The sequence below is a fragment of the Amblyraja radiata genome, chromosome 8 (genome assembly GCF_010909765.2).
Source record: "Amblyraja radiata isolate CabotCenter1 chromosome 8, sAmbRad1.1.pri, whole genome shotgun sequence".
Lineage (NCBI taxonomy): Eukaryota > Metazoa > Chordata > Chondrichthyes > Rajiformes > Rajidae > Amblyraja > Amblyraja radiata.
The window spans coordinates 69,618,272-69,639,286 of NC_045963.1; the positions used below are offsets into that span (position 1 = coordinate 69,618,272).

The 21,015-nt window shown below is 41.2% G+C and overlaps 1 protein-coding gene across 4 annotated transcripts in view; it reads right to left on the minus strand.

Annotated features, from left to right (window-relative positions):
- ralgapa2 (Ral GTPase activating protein catalytic subunit alpha 2) overlaps positions 1 to 21,015 on the minus strand; it is a 462,100-nt gene that overhangs the window by 185,593 nt on the left and 255,492 nt on the right. For all 4 annotated transcript variants that reach the window (XM_033026192.1, XM_033026194.1, XM_033026193.1 and 1 more), the window contains 3 exons: positions 10,266 to 10,394; positions 9,811 to 9,939; positions 6,693 to 6,751 (listed from right to left, as the gene is read on the minus strand). In XM_033026192.1, coding sequence (XP_032882083.1) covers positions 6,693 to 6,751; positions 9,811 to 9,939; positions 10,266 to 10,394 — 317 coding nt within the window. The remainder of the gene's footprint in view (positions 1 to 6,692; positions 6,752 to 9,810; positions 9,940 to 10,265; positions 10,395 to 21,015) is intronic.

Below are 21,015 nucleotides of genomic sequence, written 5' to 3' on the forward strand. Positions count from 1 at the left end.
CAGGTCAGTGTGTCCATATACCATAATATAAATATATACACACATGAATAAATAAACTGATAAAGTGCAAATAACAGATAATGGGTTATTAATAATCAGTTTTGGCCAAGCCAGGTTTAATAGCCTGATGGCTGTGGGGAAGTAGCTATTCCTGAACCTGGTTGTTGCAGTCTTCAGGCTCCTGTACCTTCTACCTGAAGGTAGCAGGGAGATGAATGTGTGGCCAGGATGGTGTGGGTCTTTGATGATACTGCCAGCCTTTTTGAGGCAGCGACTGCGATAAATCCCCTCGATGGAAGGAAGGTCAGAGCCGATGATGGACTGGGCAGTGTTTACTACTTTTTGTAGTCTTTTCCTCTCCAGGGTGCTCAAGTTGCTGAACCAATGCTGCCGGTCAGCATGTAAATAAAATAAGTCATGTTTAGTATTTTATTGCATATCCTTTGCCTGCAATGACTGCTTGAAGTCTGCGATTCATGGACATCTCCGGTTGCTGGGTGTCTTCTCTGGTGATGCTCTGCCAGGCCTGTATTGCAACCATCTTTAGCTTATGCTTGTTTTGGGGGCTAGTTCCCTTCAGTTTTCTCTTCAGCATATAAAAGGCATGCTCAATTGGGTTCAGATTGACTTGGCCAGTCAAGAATTGACCATTATTTTGGCTTCGAAAAACCTTTGTTGCTTTAGCAGTATGTTTGGGATCATTGGCTTGCTGTAGAATGAACCACAGGCCAATGAGTTTTGAGGCAATTGTTTGAACTTGAGTAGATAGGATGAGTCTATGCACTTCAGAATTCATTATGCTGCTACCATCAGCAGCTGTATCATCAATGAAGATAAGTGAGCCAGTACCTTCAGCAGCCATAATTGCCCAGGCCATAACACCCCCACCACCGTGTTTCACAGATGAGGTGGTATGCTTTGGATCTTGGGCAGTTCCTTCTCTCCTCCATACTTTGCTCTTGCCATCATTCGGATATAAGTTCATCTTCATCTCATCTGTCCACAAGCCCTTTTTACAGAACTGTGGTTACTCTTTTGGTTACGTCTTGGCAAACTGTAACTTGGCCATTCTATTTTTGTGGCTAACCAGTGGTTTGCATCTTGCAGTGTAGCCTCTGTATTTCTGTTCATGAAGTCTTTTGCACACAGTGGTCATTGACAAATTCACACCTGAAGAGTGTTTCTGATCTTTCGGACAGGTGTTTGGGGATTTTTTTTTAATTATAGAGAGAATTCTTATGTCATCAGCTGTGGAGGCCTTCCGTGGCCTGCCAGTCCCTTTGCGATTAGTAAACTCACCAGTGCTCTATTTCTTCTTAATGATGTTCCAAACAGTTGATTTTGGTAAGTCTAATGTTTGGCTGATGTCTCTAACAGTGTTATTCTTGTTTCGCAGTCTCATAATGGCTTCTTTGACTTTCATTGGCACAACTTTGGTCCTGATGTTGATAAACAGCAATAAAAGTTTCCAAAGGTGATGGAAAGACTGGAGGAAAAAAGACACCTGAGCAATTACAAATGCCTGTGAAGCCATGTGTCCCAAACATTATGGTGCCCTGAAATGGGGGGACTATGTATAAACACAGCTGTCATTTCTACATGGTGCAACCAAAATCTATGAAAATGGCCTTTAATAAAATCTGACAATGTGAATTTTAACCACATGTGATTTTTTTTTTCTATTACAAATCTCAAATTGTGGAGTACAGAGGCAAATAAATAAATGATGGCTCTTTGTCCAAAACATTATGGAGGGCACTGTAGATCCCTTGGTTCACAATATACAATATTTTATTACATGTCATTTGAACCTCAGTGAGGCTCAAACGAAACTCCGTTTCCATAGCCATACAAACAAAGACAATTCCTACAAGACATACAAGCAATTCAATTTACACAAACATCCATCACAGTGAATCTCCTCCTCACTGTGATGGAAGGCAAAGTCTTTTCTCTCCTCTGCACCATTTCTCTCCTGATGTCGAAGCCCCAGGCGGGCGATGGTAAGTCCCACGGCCATTTAAGGCCGCGCTGGGCGATGTACGGCCCCACTCCAGGCCCAAATGTCACAATGTTGGAGCCCCCGGCGGGCGTTGGAATGTCCCGCGGCCATTAAAGCCGCGCCGGGCGATGTACGGCCCCGCTCCGGGTCGTTCCAACCCCGCGACACGGGCCTGAGAAGTTGCATTGCGGGGGCTCCGATAAGCGGTCTCCCACCCGGACCTGCGAGCTCCCGATGTCCCAGTCCACTGGTCTGCAGCTGGAGCCTCCGAGCTCTGGGGTCGGGCCGCAGCAGCGAGCCACCACCACTCCCCACGCTCCGAGGCCTGCCAGCCCAACGATGGTAAGTCCGCAGCTCCGCGACTGGAGCCCCCAGGTCGTTCCGGCTGGAGGCCGCTCCACGGTGCTAGGCCCCAACGACAACGGAGACCCGACTGTAAAAAGGTCGGGTCTCCCGTGCAGGGAAGAGATTTTTAAAAGTTTCCCCCTCCCCCCCCCGCCACATATACACAGTTAAAAACAGTATTAAAAAACACGAACAACTACATTTAACTGGACAAAAAATTTAAAAAAAAGACAGACAGGCTGTAGGGGCCGCTGCAACGTGAGTCGCGCCGCCACATGATTGCTGGTTACCTGTTGCTGACACAGACTATCAGCTCGGGAACTTCAGAACATGGCCAAGTCAAGTCAAGTTTTATTCATCACTTGCACATAAAGTGCAGTGAAATGAATTTGCCAGCAGCAGTATAATAAAATACACACAATACACAATAAAAATTTAACACAAACATCCACCACAGCATTCATCACTGTGGTGGAAGGCACAAAGTTTGGTCAGTCCTCCTCCATTTTCCCACGTGGTCGGGACCACAACCCTCCGCAGTCGCCGCTGCGGGCGTCCAGATGTGCAGACAAGGTAAGTCCAGGTTCGGTGCTTCCCCACCAGAGACTGTGGCTTCAAGATGTGCAGTCCACAGGCCGGCGGTCGAAGATCTAAAGTCCCCTTCGCTCCGCAGCCAGAAGCACCGCAGACCGCAGGGCCGGCGGTCAGAGCACCTCTCCAGGATCCCCGGCAAGGAACCCTGCTCCGGATGGTAAGTCCCTGCCGCGCCCTCGGTTAGAAGTAGGCCTTGGGCCCGCGGTCGGAGTTCCGCAACTCCGGGGTCCCCAATGAGGGATCCCAGGCTCCGGACACCATGCCAGCTGCAGCTCTGCAGACCGCAGCTTCAGGCTGCCGCGGGCCAACGAACGGAGCGCTCCCCCCCCCAGGCGAGGGCTCGCCGGCTCCGTGACGATTGAGTCCGCGCTGCTGAAGCCCCGGGCACGTCTCCAGGAAAGGCCGCACCGATCCTCTATGTTTGGCCACGAAGGAGGTGACATGGAAAACGTCGCCTCTCCGTGGAGGAGGCGACCAAAGCGGTTTCCCCCTTACCCCCACACACCACCCCCCACACAAGACACACCAAGAAACATTGGTCAGTGGTGGTAAAACCCATGTTGTGCATTGCAACTCCTGATTCAGAGTATATTTTATGCTCCGGCTGCTCCCTCCACATGCAGCAGTAATGATTTATCCGTTTTTTGATGAATGACCATAAGGTTTCTTTACCCATTTTTGAGTTGGATGTGTGAGACTTCATGGGGTTGGAATTCCATACTGAGAAGTCTCCAAGCAAGTCCCTCCTCTGTACCAATACCTCTGGAGGGTAGGAGCATCTGTCCTGCTAGTTAGAATTGTCATAACAGGAAATGCAATGGGGAATTACATTGGGTGTAAGTTATTCTGTGCTATGACAATGTTAGGGTGCAGCTTGACTAGTTTGTCCAAAAAAACTCTTCCAATTTAGGAATCAGTTGTTCACAGGGAGGATTCCCCAAGGTTGATGGAGATAAGGAACTACAGATGATTGAATCCGGTAAAGAACACAGCAACTCTGGAGAACATGCACAGGCAACATTTTCATTCAGGACCCTACTTCAGAGTGATTGTAGTAGGGGGGAGTTCTCCTCCCTATTACAAGCAGTCTCAAATCTGAAGAAGGGCCCCCACCAGAAGCGTCATCTATCCTTGATATCCCCCACAGTTATTGCCTGACCCGCAGAGTTGCTGCAGCACTTTGTGCATGTTCCCAAATTCAATCTAGGTAATCTCGGTAAATCATAAAGATTGTTTGCTAAGTTTCAGCAAGAACTAATATTGGACTCACCCACTGTTTTGTTGGAATTAATGCTCCCTGATTTTTATTTATTCTACAGAAGAATTTTTTAATAATTTCAAATTATAAGTTACAATTAAAACACAAAGTACTCGTGCTATAACTCCAGCGCTCAACTAAGAAAACCAAGCCCAAAACCAAAGTATTATCTAACTATATACACCAACTTAGAATAAATGACTCCATTTGCAAAAAAAAACACCAGCTCGCTACACATTAATTCGCTTTAAAACAAAACTAATCGTGTAGATGCAAGTATATCATTGGGGTTATCAAGTGGGAACCTCCCTTCATTGGTGTTTCGATGAGTTAGGACCATGACACGTCGGGAAGGCTCAACAGTTGGTTCTGGCATCCCTGACGACCACCACCTATATGACCATTATCTACCAAATAAAGGACGCTGTAGCCAATTAGCTCACTCTAACAAATGGTAAACACCAGCATTCTATTTTCCACTACTCCCAGCCCATCATTAAGCTTGTAACATCATAAATATCACCCTTGCATAAGCCCGGGATACACTTGCAGAGACCAAAATTACAAAGAAACATATAAACTGTATGTCATACGTTTCCTTTCTGTACCCAACTGACACTATTTCTTCTCCACCAAATCCACCTACTGCCTTGCTCTGTCCGCGAATTCCCAGCTCTCCAAATAGGGACATGGTTGATCTCGCTATGAAACCTCCACAACCCACCTCTATCGGACGCAATCTTGCTCTCCATCCTCGCTGCTCAACTTCTGCTGCCAACTCTGCATAGCTCAGCCTTTTCCTTTCATAAGCCTCATCCACAAATTTATCCCAAGGCACCGTCAGTTCTATAAAATACACTATCCGCCGACTAACTGACCATAACACTATGGTCAGGCCTCCAACTTGTGTTTCTTCTACTGCCTGCTTTGAGTTCCACTTCCTCCCTCTAGTTACACTTGGCACAAGATTACTAACTAAGGTATCCTTACTCCCTGATAATTGCAACTCTAACCTCACCTTAGCACACTTAAACATCCTTTCTAAGTTGCTGAACCTGTTCAGTGTCATCCTGTTTTTCCACCTACCCAAACTTTTAACTGGTTTCTCCATTATAGATGGGATTTCTTCATCTACACAGAACCTTTTCTCTACTACCTTTCCTCTTGCCAAATAACTGTCGCTTACTAGGCTTATTCTTCAATTTAGCACATTTGAGATATTTATTTAATGTCTCTAACAACCTTCTTGTACAAGGTGGTCACCAAGGTCATATCATCTCTCCTCACTGACGACCCACCGTGATGCTCTAATCACTAGCTCAATCGCCATTGTAAATGCTAACGGGGAAATAGTACACCCTGCCATAATGCCCATCTCTAGACTGGATGCTGTCATAAAGTCTACTGTACTAAAACACATTTGGACATCTTGGCAAAATATGCTTTCACTAAATTTCTATTGATCCTGGAACTCTATAAAGAAATCAAAAGCACTCCAAATAAGACAACGTGGCACAGATTCAAACGCAAATGCCAGGTCCAAAAATACTAAGTGCAAATCTCTTCTCTCGAGCTTGCTGTCCGAATCTGGTGCTATATTACACTAATGAGTTCCAAGCAACCTACGAAACCTGGGATTCCTGCTTTCTGCACTGTGGTATCTATTAACCTATTCCTTTCTAAATAACTTGCCAGCCTCTGTGCCACTATGCTAAAGAAAATCTTGCCATCTACATTTAGGAAACATATCGGCCTAAACTGACTTAACTCTGAAGACTCGTTCTCCTTGGGAATGAAAATTCCCCTTGCTCTACGCCAAAGCTTTGGAATAACCTGCTTCTCCCAAACTATACGCAAGAACCTCCACAGAATCTAAGCACATCAGGTGCACTTTCATATACCCAGTAAGGGACTCCATTCGGCCTTGGGGCCGAAGAAGCCTTTGTACTCCTTATTACGGCTTCCACTTTCTTCCACTTTGGTGGCAAAACATCCATCTCTTAAATATTCCTCTAACTCTTCCTTTGAAGCATTGAGCTTTCTACTTTTTTCCTGACTAAACATTCTTTTAACAAATTTAAATGGATCCCTATAAAATGCTGACCTGACTCGCTCCTCCTTCCTCCTGAGGTGTTCTGCCCTCCTTAATATTGCTAACCGATTTCTTAACTCTCCTTGCAAAACATCAATCCCTTTCTCTCATCAACTGTAGACGTTCTCCACTGTTTTCTCAAGGGTCTCCTCTCTTTCACTAATCTCTCGATTTCTCTCTCTCGTCAAGATCTAACCACCTGTGGAGCCTGCACCTTGTTCTCAATAACACCAAACCTGTCCGCACCATATTGATAAATAAACTCTCCCATCTTATTTAACTTGTTTTCCACTGTTCCTTTCAGATTCTCTAACGCCTTTACTAAATCTATATTAACAGTTCCTTCTTTTTACTTGCCCTAGGCCATTTATCTCTAGGTTTCAACCCACCATCATACTTACCGTGCAGTTTCACAAGTTTCATTCCTTGCATTTTTCATCAGAATATTTACCAAATAATCCTGAAACAGATAAAAGGACAATATTTTAGAACAATTGTTCTTGTTATTTTAATAATGATATACAGATGTGACAAATTTATTCTTAAAGTTTTATTTGGTTGGGCAGCATGTTTTGACAAATTGCAGGAATTATATCAATATCTTTGTCGAAGTTTACAGAATCAAAAGAATAAATATTCATGTTTAAAATTAAGATGGTTCAGAAACAAATTGATGATTTTAAGAGAATGGTGATTATTGCAGAAATCTACAAATTGCGCCTTTACAAGGGCATATAGTATTGGATTAAAAAACATCAATTTAAGAAAAATGTTTTAAAATAAATAAGTGACATAAAACAGTTGAATGTTCGTAAGAACAGATGCTTGCCTGAAAGCACGAATGAAGGCAATTATTTGACAGATCATATCACTTCAAACTGCAAAGTGCATTAATGACCACTAACTCGATTAAAATCCTATGATGAAAATCACATTTCTAAGGTACAAATTCCATTTCCATCATTAGTTTCAGAAACCTTTCTACTGTGGTTGACAGGATATTCTGAAGACCAAGATAACATTTAAAAACAAGAAAAAAAACATGAAGGTCAATGAGTAAAAACAGTTGTATTGTTCACCTGCAAGATAATCCTTGGACACAATAACACTAAAGGTTAAATTTCTTCCACATTAAATTGTGATTAATCTAACAACCTTCACAGACTAACATGAAGTAAAAAACAAAATTAATAAAAAGCATTCTACAAAACACAGTAGCTTGAGGAAAATTAATCTCTGGATACAAAACAAAATCACATCTTATTTCTAACGTTTAAGGTGAGCCAGTATCACAAACCTAGAATTATCTACCATCTACAGTGACAAAAGGCACAATACCTAACATGAGTAATATTAGTTTATTGCACCAAGTGACACTGCTCCTTTTACCCTGGTGTTTTCTAAAATGGATGACTGATTGTGCTTTAATATTTTTGAAAAGGTGCTGCAACTGATATATTCTAAAAACTATATTTGACAGCATTGGTAAGGCAAATTTCTGACCAATTGTAAACACTCAACAATATTTTAGAATAATCCTTCCAGTTATTTTCATTATAATGATATACAGATGTGACAAAAACTATTCTAATTTTATTTGGTAATCACTCAACATTTCTTCAGGAGCTCCAAGGTGAGGCACTGTTGATTACTCTTTGGAACTTAAGGTTCCATTCTACGCCAACCTCGGTCATGAGAGAAACCAAAAATGTATTGCATTCTGAGCACCATTGGTACTGTTGGAATATACTTCCTATTACTTGTGTTTTATTGCCAAAGTCACTAGACACATTTATTTCCTACTCCACACTTATCATCATAACTCTTTTAACATTTTTTTCCTGAAATCATCACCATGATCTCCTCAGAGCATCAACCCCAAATGCAAGACGATTGTTAACTCAATTACACCCAGTTCAACTACTTCATCTCTGTATTGAAACTTCTGCAGTTGTTTTCACTCTTGATTGTTTATCCAAAACCTTGTATTGAATGCACTGTAATTGCCTTGTTAATTCTAATAATGCTAAAATTTCGGCTTGACCAAAGACTTCATCCATTTTCCACTGATTATATCCCATTCCTTCAGCAAAATACTGACTGCCCCTTAAAGCTAAGCTTTGCATTGTCTATAACAGGGAAGGGTCCCAACCCACAATTATTATAAATGAAAAATCCCTTTTCAGACCTTATAACCATATAATATAACCATATAACAATTACAGCACGGAAACAGGCCATCTCGACCCCTCTAGTCCGTGCCGAACACATAATCTCCCCTAGTCCCATATACCTGCGCTCAGACCATAACCCTCCATTCCTTTCACCTACCTCTTCATTGAACCGCTGAGAACACATTCTATTACTTTCTTCTGCTATTCTCCTATTTTTCCTTTTTACATGTCTCGGAAAGACTTTGGGACATTTTTTATGCTAGTTGTTGTGAGCACTGTTTGCAGTAAGATGATAAAAGTTGCAATATGAGAAATTGATTTTGGAAATCAAGGCAGCAATTTAGTTTAGTTTAGTTTATTGTCACATATATCAAGATACAGTGAAACAATTTAGTTTATCTGAAAGCAGCGTGCTTTATATTTTTAATAGTCATGTTGGAACTAGCAAGTTTTACTATTTGCTAGTGTTCATTGAGGATGTAACAAGTATAACTGATAGAGATTAACTTATAATGCAGTGTATTTTGACTTTGAGAAGGCATTAGACAAGATACCACATTAAAGGTTAGTGCACAAGAACACATGCTATCGAGCAATATGCGTAAGCTTGGTTTGAAGATGGATTAAGGCAAGAAGACAAGGTCAGAATAAACAGGACTTTTTCCTGGAAGGAAAGAAGTAATGATTGGAATCCCCGCAGGATCATTTCCTGGCTCTCAATTATTTGGTAGACACAAAAAGCTGGGGTAATTCATACCGCTGGGTTGTAAGCTGCCCAAGAAAAATAGGAGGTGCTGTTCCTCCAATTTGCATTTGGCCTCACTCTGACAATGGAGGAGGCCCAGGCCAGAAAGGTCAGTGTGGGAATGGGAGTTAAAGTGTTTGGCAACTGGGAGATCAGGTAGGTCCAGGCGGACTGAGCAAAGATGTTCAGCGAAAGGATCGCGCAGTCTTCACTTGCTCTTGCTGATAAACACGAGTCCACACCTCAAACAACGGATACAGTAGATGAGGTTGGAGGAGATGCAAGTGAGCCTCCTCCTAACCTGAAAGGACTGTTGGGATACCTGGACAGAGTTGAAGGAATAGGTAGAAGGTAGGCATCTCCTGCTGTTCCAGGTGCAAACTCTAACCTACTTATCTTTGTATATTTAACAAGTAACCATACCACAGAAAGCTAATGATAAACCATGAACAACTGAAAGAGACTAGCCAGATTTAAATAAAAGTCAGAAGTACCTACTTAGTCACATTTTTTAAAATTAACTGTATTACTAATTAAGATTGATATCAACATGTTAGCTCAACAGGTTTCCCTCCATTCCAGCCAGTTAAACTGTATTACCTTGATATCTTCATTCCCTGTGATAATGTCAGTGGCGCCACTAACAGGCTGTAGCAGTGACATCTGTTGGTACAGATTGGGAAAACAAACCAGGGATCCAAGAAGAATTTGAGCTTCACAACGCGGTGCCTATAACACACAACAGGTTATTTTCAACAACCCATGCGAACACACAAGAATATTCAGGTTTTATCATAATGTTTGAAAAGCAATAGCTAATAAGATTCATGTCATTTGTGGTACAAAAGGTGCAGCAATATTCATGTGCTTATTCGATTTCCCATTCTAGCCTTTTGATGAAACACATTCTACGCTACTTCATTGTCACCCTGCATCTGTCACATTTGCTGCCATGGTATCCATCTCACATTGCACTAATGGGCAAACAAGTTTTAAGTGAAGAAATCCAAATGTTAAACACTGTTCAACCTTCTCGGCATTACAGTCGTACTCACATCTGGCATGTCTGAGTTGAGAACTTGGGTGGCAACTGTGATGAAATCTCCTATCATCATGGTGAAACCAGGTAAACCAAGTAAGAAGAAGCGAGGGGAACAATGCTTAGTAAGTATATTCAGCACGTCCTGGTGATTATAGAAATAGAAACAAAATGGGTTGATTAGAAAAATCAACTGACAAAGAGTTAATTTACAAAAAAGAAAAACATTGTGAGGAACCAATATTTTAAATGGTCTTGACTGTAATTCCATTAGCCATATCAATAAAATGCAGTAAATTCAAACATGTAAAATGGGTTATGTAGGAAAGAACTGCAGATGCTGGTTTAAATCGAAGGTAGACACAAAATGCTGGAGTAACTCAGCGGGGCAGGCAGCATCTCTGGAAAGTTTTGGGTCGAGACCCTTCTTCAGAATACAATAAAATGTTTTATTGTATTTTTCATGATCTACCATTTTACAAAGTACAATGAGGCAAAGCCTTGTTGGACAAGACATGAAATTAAAACTAACATTTTCAGAAATACATAAGCTCGTTTCAAATGGCTCAGTTCTTAGATTTCTATCACAATCACAATTATCTGTTGTATTGCAAATTCCTTTCCACAGTTGGCATCTGAATACGTTTTAAATACTGTTAAACCATACAATTTCAAAGCTAAACAATCTAAAAAGTAACAGATGATTTATATTAGTAAAACAAGCACAAAATAAATGCCTTCTCCGAGGCAGTATAAAGGTCTTCGTGTATGATTAAGAGGCTAATTAATTTGTGTTTCTTGTATCACACCTGTAATTACAGTTAGTTATTGTCTTGTACCATTGTTGGCAGGTAGCTAAACCAGATGGGAGTTTTTTTTCTGTTGACATATGCTGCATTTTCCCTTTTCCAACCTATGGTAGAATCAATTGTTTTGAAAAAGTAATTATTTCTTAAATGGATTTACATCTTCCCTGAATGTGCATAAAACTTCCAAATGCAAAATTGCAACTGAGAGTAGGCAAAACCATAAAGCGATTATTTTTCTGTCATAATTTTTTATGATATGCAAGAAAAGTCAAAGGATACTGTATCTGAAATCTTTTGATTACTAATACGTTAGTTACTAAAATGAAAATTGGAAGGGAAGTGAGAAGTCTGAAACTATTTGAAAGATAGAAACAGGGAACTGCAGATGCTGGTTTACAAAAAAAGACACAAAGTGCTGGAGTAACTCAGCGCGTCAGGGAGCATCACTGGAAAAAATGGAAAGATTACATTTCAGGTCGGGAACCTACTTCAGACCTTTTTAAATCAAAAATTTTAAAGCCCAAATTTACAAATTGAAAGATGTTGTCTTGGACAATCGTGTAACTAATGCACCGCAACTGTCAACTAGAAGTGAATATTTAGGTTTTTTTTAAAGCAAGGTTTGAACAAATATAGACTCGTGCATTTCATTTAGTTTTTAATGTTCCTTTTTCGATCCTAAATTTTGTTGACCACTTGGAGAGAACAGAACAAATAGGGGATCTATTCATGTGGACTCCTAACCATAGTCATCCATTCAGAGGCAAACACAATATTTTCAGGATACAGAGGGCAATGGTCAGTTAACTATAACATGTTTTTCAGAACTTTTAGTGGCTCAGAATACACATAAAATATTGAAAACAATATTTGGTTTGGTAAAATCTATATAATAGATGAGAAAGTTCACACTACATATTTGTAAGATTCAGCACATTAGTAGGATTGGTCAAGTTAAAGAGAGAGTGTTATACATTATGAACAAAAGACAGTTTCTTAAACACAAGGCAAAGGTCAGCAGGTCAGCAGCATCCGTGGACCGAAGTGGACAGATGACATTTACAGTCGAGACACTTCAAGTTCAAGTTCAAGTGAGTTTATTGTCATGTGTCCCTGTATAGGACAATGAAATTCTTGCTTTGCTTAAGCACACAGAAAATAGTAGGCATTTACTACAAAACAGATAAATGTGTCCATATACCGTGATATAAATATATACACACATGAATAAATAAACTGGTAGTGCAAATAACAGAAAGTGGTTGCTAATAATCAGAGTTTTGTCCGAGCCAGGTTTAATAGCCTGATGGCTGAGGGGAAGTAGCTATTCCTGAACCTGGTTGTTGCAGTCTTCAGGCTCCTGTACCTTCTACCTGAAGGTAGCAGGGAGATGTGTGTGGCCAGGATGGTGTGGGTCTTTGATGATACTGCCAGCCTTTTTGAGGCAGCGACTGCGATAAATCCCCTCGATGGAAGGAAAGTCAGAGCCGATGATGGACTGGGCAGTGTTTACTACTTTTTGTAGTCTTTTCCTCTCCAGGGCGCTCAAATGTCCGAACCAAGCCACGATGCAACCGGTCAGCATGCTCTCGACTGTGCACCTGTAGAAGTTAGAGAGAGTCTTCCTTGACAATCCGACTCTCCGTAATCTTCTCAGGAAGTAGAGGCGCTGATGAGCTTTTTTGATAATTGCGTTAGTGTTCTCGGACCAGGAAAGATCTTCAGAGATGTGCACCCCCAGGAATTTGAAGTTCTTGACCCTTTCAACCATCGACCCGTTGATATAAATGGGGCTGTGGGTCCCCCTCCTACTCCTTCCAAAGTCCACAATCAGTTCCTTGGTTTTGCTGGTGTTGAGGGCCAGGTTATTGCGCTGGCACCATATGGACAGTTGCTCGATCTCTCTTCTGTACTCTGACTCATCCCCATCAGTGATACGCCCCACAATAGTGGTGTCGTCAGCGAACTTGATGATGGAGTTCGCACTGTGGTTCGCTACGCAGTCATGGGTATAGAGTGAGTACAGCAGGGGGCTGATCACGCAGCCTTGAGGTGCTCCCGTGCTGATTGTTATTGAGGCTGACACATTTCCACCAATACGAACAGACTGTGGTCTGTGGACGAGGAAGTCGAGGATCCAGTTGCAGAGGGATGCGCGGAGACCCAGTTCTGCGAGTTTGGTAACCAGTTTGGAGGGGATGATTGTGTTAAATGCCGAGCTGTAATCAATGAATAACAGCCTGACATATGAGTTTTTGTTGTCCAAGTGGTCCAGTGCGGAGTGGAGAGCCAGCGAGATCGCATCCACCGTTGATCTGTTGTGGCGGTACGCGAACTGCAGTGGGTCCAGGTTTTTGTCGATGTAGGAGTTGATTTGCTCCATGATCAACCTCTCAAAGCACTTCATCACCACCGGCGTTAGTGCTACTGGTCGATAGTCATTGAGGCACGTCACCTTACTCTTCTTGGGCACCGGTATAATTGATGCCCTTTTAAAGCAGGTGGGGACCTCAGACCTCAGAAGTGAGAGGTTGAAAATGTCCGTAAAAACTCCCGCCAGTTGGTCCGCACAGGTTTTTAGAACACGGCCGGGTATACCATCAGGTCCAGGTGCTTTTCGGGGGTTCTGAAGGATTTCCTGACATCGGCCTCTGTGACTGAGACTGAAATGCCATCACAGCGAATGGGGGATCGGGAAGGCACATCAGTATTCTCCCTGTCAAAGCGTGCGTAAAACGCATTGAGCTCGTCAGGTAGTGATGTTACACCGGCATTCGAGCTGCCTCCTGGTTTTGCCTTGTAGGAGGTGATTGCATTCAGACCCTGCCACAGCTGCCGAACATCTGTCTCGTCCTCCAGTTTGGAGCAGAAGTCCCTTTTGGCCTTTTTGATGGCCTTACCAAGGTCGTATCTGGTCTTCATGTAGGCCACTGTATCGTTGGAAGTGAATGCCCTGTGTCTGGACTTCAGGAGAGTGCGGATCTCAAAGTTCATCCAAGGTTTCTGATTGGGAAACACTCGGAAGGTTTTTGTAGGGATGCAGTCCTCCACACACTTCCTCTGAACTGAAAGAGTGAAGGGGAGGTGGCCAGTATTAAAAGCCGAGGTTGGGGTGGGTCAAAAGCTGGCACGTGATAGATGGATTCAGTAAAGAGAGGTGGATTGGTGGATAGAATCATGTGGGGAGAGAGGGGTGGCAATAACAACAGAGGTTGGGACATAATTGGTGACGGTAAACCAAAGGTTGTAGATGGAAACTGATGGGAAAAGGAGTTGCAGTATGGGACCATGTAAAGGAGGTGGGGTGGGCAGATGGGAAGAGTGGGGGGAGGGGACGCAATGGGCCGAGTATGTGGATATTAAGAAGGTGGGGAACATACTGGGTGAGAGGGGGCAGGGTGTAGTGGGAAAGAAGGGTATGAGTAGGACATTCTAGGTGGATGTGGAAGCAAGGTACCTGAAATTAGAGAATTCAATGTTCATGCCATCAGTCGACTACTGAGGTGGAATACAAGGTGCTGTTCTTCTAACAGCATTTGATCACACCCTGGCAGTGGGGGCCAAGGACAGAAAAGCCAGTGTGGGAATGAGGAAGGGAAGTGAAATGGCTCGCACCCAGGAGTTAAGACCATGCAGGTCCAAATGGCCCAAAACCATAGATTCATTAGAAATCTGCAGCAGCTTTAAATATACACAAGGACTCTGTCCATCCAACATGAACAACAACTTCACATTTTCCCACTATTACTCTTTTGCAAACATTGTGTCCAGGCATAACCTATCAATCTCTACAAACTATCAGTACCTTCCTTGCAAATCGTCTTCCCACTTATTTTAATGCCGCCAGCTGTACTTTTTTGTTTCCTTCCTACCGATTATTGATATATATTTCTAATTTGTTGCTGTCCCAGCATTGATATATGTGGCGCTAACACTAGTTGCAGGCTGCCAACCTCAATATGACCGTGTTAGCCCTACTTGCTGCTGCCTTCCTGTTAGGCAATGGAAATGCATCAAAATCCTAACTTTTGATGGACTTGTGTTTTAAATTTCATCACAAGCATATGCTTATTGCTTTTGCTGCTTTGCCTATTTAACTATATTTTCTTATGAATAAATTTATAAATAAAGACAGATTTGGATTATCATTTTGGAGTTATAAAATAGCTTTGAGGTTTTTTAAAAATAAAATTTGTGATACAGCAGTATTGTCCATCTTCCTGTGATCGCATCGGTTTCCTCCAGGTGTTTTGTTTCCTCCCACAACCCAAAGACGCACATGTTTTACAGGTTAATTAACCTTTGTAAATTGCCCCCTATAGTGTTGGGAGTGGATGCGAAAGTGAGATAATACAGAACTAGCATGAGCGGGTGATGTATATTCGGCATAGACTTAGTGGACTGAAGGGCCAGTATCGATGCTGTATCTCTAACAAAACTACCCTAAATAAACCAAACCGCGGCAGCAGCTCTGTGTCTTTTACCTTGTTATCTACGTTCTTGAATTTTTCCCCATGACTCTCCCTCCTCCTTTAAGATGCCAGTAAAATCTGCTTCCTTAACCTTTAGGTCGCTTGCCCTGGTTAACTTGTTTGGTTTCCTCTAATTTTTTGACTGATCACACCGCTGTGAAGCATTAAAGTCTAAGTTAAATACATGGTGTTTAAGGCAGGATGACCTATTTACAGGGATCACAAATTCGTTTTCAAAGGCTTCTAAAATACTGAACTGCTTCTGAGCAGAAAACCAGTGAATCACTGACACACTGAATCTGATTATGCCTGATATTTCAAAACTTGGAACTTGATTAGTACTTAAATTTGAGGATTAGCAGGCGAATTAAACAAAAAAGACTGGCTATTGATATTTCATCCACATCTACTCACAATTTTAAAATAGCCTAAAAAGAATACATCAATACATTCAGAAGTTATTTTGCGAAGGGGATTAAAGAACAATCATAAAGTTCAATTAAAAATCGTCCATTATTACAAAAAGCGGCTATTAAAGCTATGTGGAACCAAAAAGACCGGTGATCATGAATTTTCTGCTACTTTTTCCAGTAAGCGTTTCTTCATTTTCAGCCAAGTCAAGTTCCTCATATAAACATAATGCTGTAACCAGTACGTTCATAATGATATAATAACACGGGTCAGGAGTGTTCATTAAAGTGGTACATGGTGCAGCAGTAGCAAACACAGATATTCCATAACTTCCCTGGATAGAATAATCTGTTACTATCCAACTGATCTGAAAGCCACAATCTGCATGGGAAAACAGCAAAAAGGGAACATCTGCACTTTATCAGCAAGATCATAAAAATCAACTCATTCAAATACAGGCATGTTTTTCTTTGCTTTTAAAGCACAGTTCAGTAAATATGAAATGCAGCAAGCTGCTAGCTACCTGGTAAATGAATCACTTTAATTGAATGCTTTGTACACAGAGCTGGTAGAAGTGCAAGCACTCGCAAAAACATATGGCTACAGAAAAAGGCAGTTGGTGAGTGCTCTTTGTTACTACAATAATCTCTTCGTTCCCGAATGATTAACTTTCGATGAACAAAAAGGAAAATCACAAAAATGGTTTCACTTATTATAAATGTCACCTCTTAGATTAATGCACCATTTATTTCATTCAGGTGAAAGGATAACCAATGAAATAAATAATTCTAAGCAATTAACAAATGTGATTATATGTGCACATATTTCAAAAGAATTATGACAATTTCAAAGATAAGTGTTGAGATTTGTCGCAGAGCATCTAACAACATAGCATAGGAACTGGTCCTTCAGCCCACAATGTTTGTGCCGAACATGATGCCCAGCTAAACTGATCTCATCAGCCTACACATGATCCAATTCCACCCCATAACTGAACATCCAGGTAAGCATCGAATAGCCTCTTAAATGCCATTATTCCCATTAGAAAAGTATCATCAACTACCCATTCACACTAGTTCTGATATCACACTTTCTCATCCACTTCCTACGCAGTAGGGGCAATTTACAGTGTCCAATTACCCTACAAATGCGCAAATCTTTGGGATGTGGGAGCACACGGAAGAAGCCCATTGGGTCACAGGGAGAATGTGCAAACTCCACACAGGCAGCACCCGAGATTAGGATCCAACCAGTGTCGCTGGCACTGTGAGGCAGCGGCTCTACCTGCTGCGTCACTGTGCCACCCAGCTCATTATAACTAATACTTGTTGATTTTGGTGTCAAATACAGAATTCTAAGTACATTATTTGAAAAAGATCTAGGAGTGAGTGAAAAACCCCTTCAAGGGAGAAGATTTTCTTGTTTCAGTCCTTTCATGGGGAAAAAGTGGATGTAACAAAGATCCATGAAACCCCCCCACCCCCCCCCCCAACATTTAATGCAAGGACACCTGAGGAAGGTATGACCCAATGCTGAACATTCAGTGCTTGGGTCCCTTACATATCTTAACAGGGACCTGCTTCCCTTATTCGGATTTTATCATAGAAATCAAGCCCCTCGAAGCAGTTTGGATGCTGAGCTTGCTTTGCTGAGGTTTTACCGGCATGAATGTGTTCTATCAAACAATCTCTACCAAATAGACAAGTAAACTCTTTCTTTTCACAATAGTTTGGGAGAACCAGGACTCTTCCTGGCATCATGCCAATCACGGCAGATACTGGCAGCTGCAATGAGCCTCCATACAATGATTTTTATGCAGCTGAAAAAATACAAAACTTTTTTTTCCCCTCAATTCAATCTTCTGGATTTGAATGACAGTGGATAATGTCTACAATTAAGTCTACAATACAAGTGTCATATCCATGCAAACAGATGGATTGCAAAACTTCATGTGTCACAGGACTGAATCGCTATGATGCTATCTACTGTTGCCTCGGGGCAAGAAAAAAGGTCAGCAGAACCAAAACCGAGGTTGCTTTGCAGCATGCAAACCAGCAGCTGTTTTAAATGGTTATGAGTGTTCCTTGCTTTTAAAAAGCAACAAACTAATACCAATTTATGCAGGGAGAGTTGTAAATGCATCCTGCCTATTATTACCCTTAATCACTGCACAAGTCCATAAACCAATATAGCTGGTGCCAGCAGTACATTGCTGTCTATAAAACTATACCCAGCTACTAGTTAGTATTTTGAGAAGGATAGTTAGTCAGTAAGGGAATGGTCTTCCATGTTCCTCTTCCAACTACTTCACAGAGAAAACATGGTTCTACCAAAATGTAATGTTTTCTTTTCCAATGTGTCAGCAAACAACTTTTAGTTTAGTTTAGAGATACATCGTGGAAACAGTTCCTTCAACCCACCAAGTCCTCGCCGACCAGCGATGCCTGCACACTAACACCATCCGACACACATTACGGACAATTTACTATTTTACCAAGCAAATTAGCTTACAAACCTGTACGTCTTTGGGGTGTGGGAGGAAACTGGAGCTCCCGGAGAAAACCCAGGTAGGTCACGGGGAGAACATACAAACTCCATACAGACGGCACCTGTAATCAGTATCGAACCCGTGCCCCTGGCGCTATAGTAACATAGAAGATAGGTGCAGGAGTAGGTCATTCGGCCCTTCGAGCCTGCACCGCCATTCAAAAAGATCATGGCTGATCATCCAACTCAGTATCCTGTACCTGCCTTCTCTCCATACCCCCTGATCCCTTTAGCCACAAAGGCCACATCTAACTCCCTCTTAAATATAGCCAATGAACTGGCCTCAACTACCTTCTGTGGCAGAGAATTCCACAGATTCACCACTCTCTGTGAAATTTTTTTTTCTCATCTCAGCAATTCTACCGCTATGCCATTGTGCCACCCCGGTTTCATTTAAAATGTTTCTCCTTTTTCCATGGATGTGTAATAGTAAACAGGTGCATAACACTAATCACTGGGATTTATTTTATTTCAGGAAATTTATTTGGAGGCAACAAACCTTGGAGACTACACTATGTGCAACAGTGAGCATATGAAACAACTTTAAGTCATCCCTCAATGCCCAGTTGGATTGCTGTATTTAACTATCTTAAGAAGCCACCGCTCATATTATATGCTGCAACAAAAAAAAGATTGCATACATATATAGCATCTTATCAGCTGAATTAAAGAGGGCCACAGTTAACAAAGAATGTACTGAATTGGCAAAACTTTGCTCAAAATCATGTTTTGTCTTTCTTTAAATAACGACATTTGACATTTATTAGTAACTCAGATGTAAATCAAGAGTTGACAAAAATGATATGGTAATTACTGCATTATTTCTCAGACCATTAAAATCTTAAGATAACAAGAACAATAATTTATGATAAGTAGAAGGCACTTTGGCCCAGAAATAAACAGGCAACTAAGCATTTAGGGGAAAAGGGACCAGTGATTACTGTATTAAATCATTCTGACATCAAATTGTTGCCTATTTATTCACAAATCATGTAATTTTTATTACAATATTGACCAACAGGAAATTCATTAGGAAGAATGAATATTTGTGCTACAAATGGAGCTGCACTTCTCTCAGAAAACAAGCATTGTTAAAACCATAATGATCAATCTACTCGTTTAATGGCTGCTGTGCAATCCAAGAGACCTGCAATGCTTGCAGAGAACTGCTGTTTTAATTCACACCCCTAAGTTTATCATTGGCAGTTACTCATTTACAATTAATTACTAGCTGTTGATACCCCAACCATCTGGCATTCTCTGAATTGGTATTACTACCTAACAATTGTAAGGATGTTTAATCCACGCTTAAAGAATTCTCTATAACATATGGGAATTTAGCGTGAAGAAAGGAATATTGCTTCAAACTAATCCTGGAAAAGTGGATCAGAAAACATCAACTTAAAACAATTAACAGAAACAAATCCTTACTTGGAATGATAAGTACCTGGAGCAATTTGCTGGGCAACACAAGAGGCAAAAATGTCAGTCATTTTACAAAAAAAAAACAGATCTCCTCAATTTAGGTAGCTTGTTTTTCTAAATGTCTGATTGTATTTTCTCCTGCTTACCTTTTCTTTGGGTCTTAAAATAAATCAATTGACAGATTTACTGTCCACTTTACACTTGCTATGCTAAATACCCTGAATACTTCAAGATTATTTTGTGCAATTACAGAAAAGAGATTTTTTATGAAATGCTTCAGTACAAAAGAAACAATATATAGTTTTCTTGATGTGAACACTTGATATATTTCTGATGCATCAAATATACCTCACACGAAATGCACTGTTTTCCAAAAAGACTTCTGACAAAATGCCAATCAAATTTCTGCACTGGAGGTTTCCACTCTTGTGGTTAAATGCGCCATCTAGAGGTAAAGATTAATAGAACAACTCTGAGAAATGCATCTGTGGTGCGTTGTGCATCAACTCACTACCTTTATCCCCTACTTTTCAGAATCAAAACAAAAATGGGATTGCTTGTGATCAAATTGGCTTCCAGATACAATGCTGGAAAATGAATACAACTTAACCCTTTCTGACTAGGAAGGAACTGCAGATACTGGTTTAAACCAAAGATAGACACAAAAAGCTGGAGTAACTCAGTGAGTCAGGCAGCATCTCTGGAAAAAAGGAATAGGTAATGTTTAGTGTCGGGACCTCTCTTCAGACTGAAATATAGAGGGGGGGGGGGGGGGGGGGGGAGAGAATTGGAGGCAAGAACAGGCCAGCATTCACAGTAGTAAACAGAATACTCAAACTGAGTTATTACTTATAAATATTAAGCGAGACAGATTTATTTCACTGCCCCTTCTACCATCTTGAGTGTAATGCAGGAAATGCAGCAACAAATTTTCACTCAGCAAGGTTCCACAAGTACCTGATTATAATCACATCACTGAATGATTTTTCACCATGTTGCTGGATATACAAATACTGTTCAGAACACTGGGAACATTTTATCTTCTTTTCTTTGAATTGTACTTCAAAGGTGTTTGCATCTACGTGAGTGAGCATATCGGGAG